At 33.3% G+C, this 6,000-nt stretch overlaps 1 protein-coding gene across 1 annotated transcript; it reads right to left on the bottom strand.

Moving 5' to 3' along the window:
* Window positions 1-2,049: 2,049 nt before the first annotated feature.
* Window positions 2,050-5,029, bottom strand: LOC131646414 (cullin-3A-like). The gene is made up of 2 exons (XM_058916448.1): window positions 4,701-5,029; window positions 2,050-4,107 (listed from the first exon to the last, which is right to left on the bottom strand). Exons 1-2 carry the CDS (start codon window positions 4,859-4,861, stop codon window positions 2,073-2,075), a joined length of 2,196 nt encoding a protein of 731 aa, XP_058772431.1. The 5' UTR covers window positions 4,862-5,029; the 3' UTR covers window positions 2,050-2,072.
* Between the last annotated feature and the right edge of the window lie 971 nt (window positions 5,030-6,000).

Below are 6,000 nucleotides of genomic sequence, written 5' to 3'. Positions count from 1 at the left end.
TGTTCTTTAGGACTTTCATCGATGTGCTCAACATATTCATAAAAGTTGTAGTCATCAGAGGAGGATTCTCTAACTTTAGGGTGGGAAATGCACTCTACCTTTCTCTCTATCTCACTCTAAAAGTGCATTCTCTCTCATATTGTTTCCCTCCTTATTTTCATGTTTTTTTCAATTCTCTCTTATCAAAATTGCCTAAAGTTATGGGAAGTTAGAGAATTCAAAGTTAGAGGATCTCCTTCCGTAGTCATCCCACATCTTCGCCATAATTTGAGACATGTCAAAGTTTAATCTCTTATACTAAGGGGTTATTTTCTATTTAGATAAACTTTCTTATTCCTTAATGATTTAGAATATGTTTAGATATTATAAAATAAATTGAGCAAAATAGAGTGGAAAATAGAGTGGAACAGACAAAATGAATTAAAGAACTCATTTTATTATTTGTATGTTTTATTATGGAATATATCAATTTTATCATTTCGTCCAAATTGAAGAGTACAAAAAATAATAAAAAGTGACGAAATAGAATAAAATTTATTATATTAGGTTTCACGATTAGAATTCGTCTTATTAAAAATGAACGAGTAAGATATCGCGGGTTCGAACTCACAATTCTTCATTAATGTTCCTACACAACTACTAGTTATGCTGTTTAACCAAGACAAAGTACTTCTTTTACTTAAAAGCTATTTGGCAATATTAATTTTTAAATTTATATTACGATATATAACTTATTAATTTATATATTTAAAGAACTATATTTTGATTATATAATTCAAGAACTATATTGTTTTGTTGGACCAAATATAACAGATACCTAATAAGCTAGCGGACAGGGCCGGCTCTGGGCCAGGGCAAGCAGGCCCACAGCCCAGGGCCTCAAGAAAATGGGGCCTCCATTTGGGAGGTGTATATAAAAAACTATAATACTGAAGTAAAAATAAATATATTTACTACCGTAATTAACAAACAAATTAGGAATTGTGGTCCAGCGGTTGTTCATTTAATCCCAGCCTTTGTTCATTTGCATCCATAATTTTCTTTTCAAATATTTATTATAAACCTTATAATTTTATTTAAATTTATTTTAGTATAAATTTTAGAAATTATTTATATGTTATAATTAAATATTTAAAAGTTTATAATATAATTAACTTATTTATTATCAATTTTTTATTATGAAATCAAATTCCCTATTATTTATTTATGTTTTGATTTATTATTTTTAAGATCATAAAAATAATTTTTTTACTAGTTAGGTAAACCTACGTATTATTATCAAGACGTTGTTTAGAATTACTCCTATATTTCTTAATCATATGACTTGGTTTTTCGCAACTGAAGCAAGAGAAAACACTACTTTCATTCCTTTGAGACGATGTTTGTTGCCTAGAAATTAGAGCAATTAAGGTTCTTAAAAGATTTTTATTCTTAATTCAGTTAATCATATTGCGATTTTGAATTCTTTAACGATTTGCAGATGATCTTCTTGTCCGTATTGAATTTCTTTTTCAAATTTTTGGTCTTGTCTTCGAGATTCTTTTTCATTTCGAAGGCGAGTAATAAATCAATTTATTATCAAGGGTCCATTTTTTTCTTTGCCCTGGGCCTCTAAAAACTCGGGACCGGCCCTGCTAGCGGAGAGCAGTTAAAATTTTAGTTGATATCTTATAAACTAATTGATGTCTAATAGAAAATAAATGATTTATTGAATTATTGAATTTGCAGTGTTTCGTAAAATTAGTAGTAAAATTAGTTATTATACCAACTTATCAAGTTATAAAATGACAAAAAAAAAATTAATTTTAATTTATTTAGGATAACAAGATTAAAGTGAAAAGAAAACAATTATGAATTATAAACTTTAATATATAACTACTTAAATTAGCTGATAAAAATATTAAATGGATGAAAAATTATATTCAATTGTATAGATATTTTTCGATAGAACAATGGATCGGTTAAAACGTCATTTTTCATCATGTTCACAAGATAAAACATTTGTATTTATCATTTTCACAAGATAAAACATTTGTATTTTACCTCCCCGAAACAAACAAGCTAATTCAATTCTATGCAAGATACCTATACAGTTTTCTGTCTCTATTATCTCTCTCCATAAACTCCCTCTCAATAAGAGACTCGATCCGTTTCTTCACATCGGTTAGATTTGCGAGGAATCGCGGCTGTAACAGCTTTGTGACCTCAGCTATAAGATTGTTATGATCAAGCTGCTTCCTAGCTTTCATAATCCTTACTATTACTGAATCAATTTGCAACTTCCGGTCTTCTTGTACTTTTTGTCGAGTTTCCAGTTTCTCTGGTTCCGATTCCTTTGTTGCAACTACAGTTCCTATTTTTACCTTATACAGTTTGCTACTGAAGTTGTCATTAAAAAAGAATGCATCATCCTCACTGACATCTTTAGTCATAGGCTCTTTCCTAAGGACATTTCTTCCCTTAACCAAAGCCAAAGATTGCAGACACCTCTTCAAATCTGAAGCTGGAATCTCAGTTGCCTGCTCAATTTCCTTGTAGCTTAATCTATCAGCATCGTTAAAAAGCATGAGAACACACATTTGATAGGTGGAGACATTTAACTCGTGTCTCTGACCTTTCCCGAAAGTAGCTTTTAAGTCTGCTGTGCCCATATTAGTTTGCCATGTCAACCTCCTGCCAGTATGAATGCCGAGGTAATATGACTCAAATTTCTTAAAAAGCTCCAACATTTCCACCGGAAGGTTACATGCCACACTAGCAAGAGATGGCCAAGACCCTGTCGTTAGAATCTGCACAGTAAGTGTAGGACCATCACCTAACTCAGGGTGGCGGGCATAAAAGCCTTGCATTGTGTCTAAACTGGTTTTCATGTCAGTAAACATGCCCTCTAATTTTGAGGAAAATTGGAATCCACATTCTGTTTTGAGCTTGACTATGAAACTCCTCTCAGCATCATTAGAAACTGTTTTTCCAGACAAAAGTCTCTTTGCCAGATGCTGTTTGTAATACTTCTCAAACACATCTTTTTCATCCAAGTACCGGAATAGGATCATCACTTTGTCAAGAGTAACCTCTATATCACCCTCGCTAAGTCCCTTTAGACCCTTCCGAAACTTATCATCTACAAATAGTGAAATGAGCTCTGGAGAACGAGGGTTCAAGTTAATGAAATATTTAAATGATAAATTCAAAGCATCTCGGAACAACTTGTCATTACTAAACGCCATGTTTAGAATCTTGTCGTATTTATCTTTCTCATCCAAGAGCCTCTGCACAAATTCAACAGGATCCTTCAACCTTTCTGGATCAGTCACAAGCTGTTTACCGGACTCTCTCATGTGAGAAATCATCACTTCAGTTATATTCCGGAGACCATCATTAACACGACCGAACAAGTTATACATTCTCCCCAAATCTTCATATTTATCATCACAAAGCATGTTAACTAAGCCAGAGTTTTCCATGTGGATTAATCTCAGCATGTGATTTTCAATCATCTCCTTCTCCACCACATTAGTAATCTTCCTTTCAGTCCTCGGGTCCAAGTAATGGTTCACTCTATCCATTTCCTCATCCAGGCGCCTCTCAGCTTTCTTGAGATAATCCCCACAATCACAACACTCAATATATTTCTGGGATTCAAACCTGTAGAAATCAGCTGAAACTTGCAGAAAATGAGTCTCAAATTCTTGTCTATAAACAGGACCTAAATCCATCAGCATCATTGTTATATTCCTAAGCAGACCTCTATTAACAACATCTCCAACACGCTCACTGTATACTAAATCCAAAAGCATACTCAACAGTCGAGTCCTTATCTGGTTTGAATGAATAACATTTTCTCTCCACAGGTTCAGGCCAAGTGCATAAACTCTGGGCTTCCGGGTAATTGTGGTATATGTCCTATCCATGTACATCAGAATGTCTCTAATCATTTCTAATGCCTTATTATGATCAATCCATTTTCTGTTTAGTTCTTCCAGAAAGGAAATTCCTTGAATGGCTTCAACAGATCTGGCTATCTCTTTGAGATGAAAAGTCATGGTGGCAACCAACCCAGTGTATAGCTTCTCACCAAATTTGTGAAGAACCATATTGTAAGCATTCCTAAATCCACAAAATAAAAACAATAAAATATTAGATGATAAAAAGCATTCCTTACTTCAGAAATACAAAATGAAATAAATGCTATCTTTTCAAATAAGATTCAATTGGAGTCCTTAGCATCAACGTATTTAATACGTAAAAAAGAGTCCATTGCTGGGAACTCAAACCTAGGTTATAACCAATTCACTTGTAATTAATACGTGAAATGTCAAGATTATTCGGATGCCGCTAAATTCACCCAATCCAACCATTAAAAGAAAAAGAGAAAAACGTAGCTTTTGGATATAGAGCTTAATTAAACAGTTATTCAATAAGCATCTATCGTGTAAGAGTTTACATAGAACCTATTTCTTCAATCAAATAAGAAATTAGCGCAAACTCTACATAATTTGAGAGCAGCTGATGACAATAAGTGAACCTATTTCTTTACTCAAAGATAAAATTAGAGTAAAATAATCATAATCTGAAAGCAGCTTATGGCAATAATCACAATTATGATCAAAATCAATCATCATAACAATAATAATAACAACAAATAAAAAAAAGTTTTCTAAGAATCAACAACAGTAAGCAAAATCATGAAGAAAAAGAACCTGTAAAGCTCTTCAAAACTGAGAGTACTAGCGTTCTGATTATATATCTCATGAATTGCATGTTCCAAAACGTTCCAAGTATGATCAGCATATCTCGGATCCATGATAACTCTCTGCTTGAATGCTTCAATCTGAAAATTCCTCTTCCTCTGGTTACTCATCTTCTCCTTCTACAAAAACTCTCTTAACCTAGATTTCAGAAACCCTCCCAATTCAACAGAAATGAGAAAGTGCGAAACGTTGCTTCGTTTTTTTCTTTGGTTTAACGGTTTGCAGTTGAATGAAGTTCAGCCTTCAGCGGGTTTTTATGCTTATGAAGTTCGGTTTGGTTCAACGGATATACACAGAGAGGTAGAAATGGGAAATGGAAAATTTTTAAATTTATGGTATGGTATGATTTAAATACCTTATAAAGTTTAATTAAAAAATGTATATAGTTGTCTTTATTAGTAATTTGACGAATATGGTATTCTGTTAAAAGAATATAAATGGTAAAGAATAATTAAAAAATAAATAGTAAATGAAAATAAAAGGAAAAAAATAAATAGTAAATGAAAATAAAAGGAAAAAATAAAAAATAAAAAGAAAATAATCACGTGTTTTAAGTAAAATATTGTAAATTGCAGAGAATTCATGTACCAAAAAACGCAGCAATATTTATGTATTCTTATAAAAATAGTAACTACTATATTTGAAGTAGGGAAAATACAAAGAATCGCACAACTTAATATAAACATACTTTTTATGAATGAAATATATAGAAATGTCTTTTGGACTAGGCCTAACTCAGCGTCGGACAGGGCCTAATCCAGTGAAGTCAACATCGAGGTCCAACGAAATATCCACTTGTTCATAATTGTTAGGAGCATTATAGCCACATGTTCCACTTAGAGCATGTGGTCAATTGCACACTAAAAGATTTATTCTTCCTCCTCCGAACCCTACAGGCAGTCCATTTAAGATAGGAGTCACATATTGACTTTGCTCTACCACGTAGGATCCTGACAGTCTTCTGTTTTGGGCCACCACGATCCAGCCCAAAACAGCAGATCTTGGCCCAGTGCTGGGGTTTATAAATATCCGCTTTCACAAGAGGGTCAGGTGATCATTCACTTTCATTCTACATACTTGCTTTCTCACTTTAAACCTCACATTGGCATTAGAATGTCTTGCAGGTACCCCCTCCTCTTCTTTGGATCGACCAGAATCACGTTGCAGGCATAGACGATCGTCTGATCCCGGTATGATCAGTGGCGTCGTGTGTGGGAATTTAACTGCTTAATTCCCTGTCTTCTCCTGA

Source organism: Vicia villosa, linkage group LG2 (genome assembly GCF_029867415.1).
Source record: "Vicia villosa cultivar HV-30 ecotype Madison, WI linkage group LG2, Vvil1.0, whole genome shotgun sequence".
Taxonomy (NCBI): domain Eukaryota; kingdom Viridiplantae; phylum Streptophyta; class Magnoliopsida; order Fabales; family Fabaceae; genus Vicia; species Vicia villosa.
This window is presented reverse-complemented; position numbering and strand designations above follow the sequence as displayed.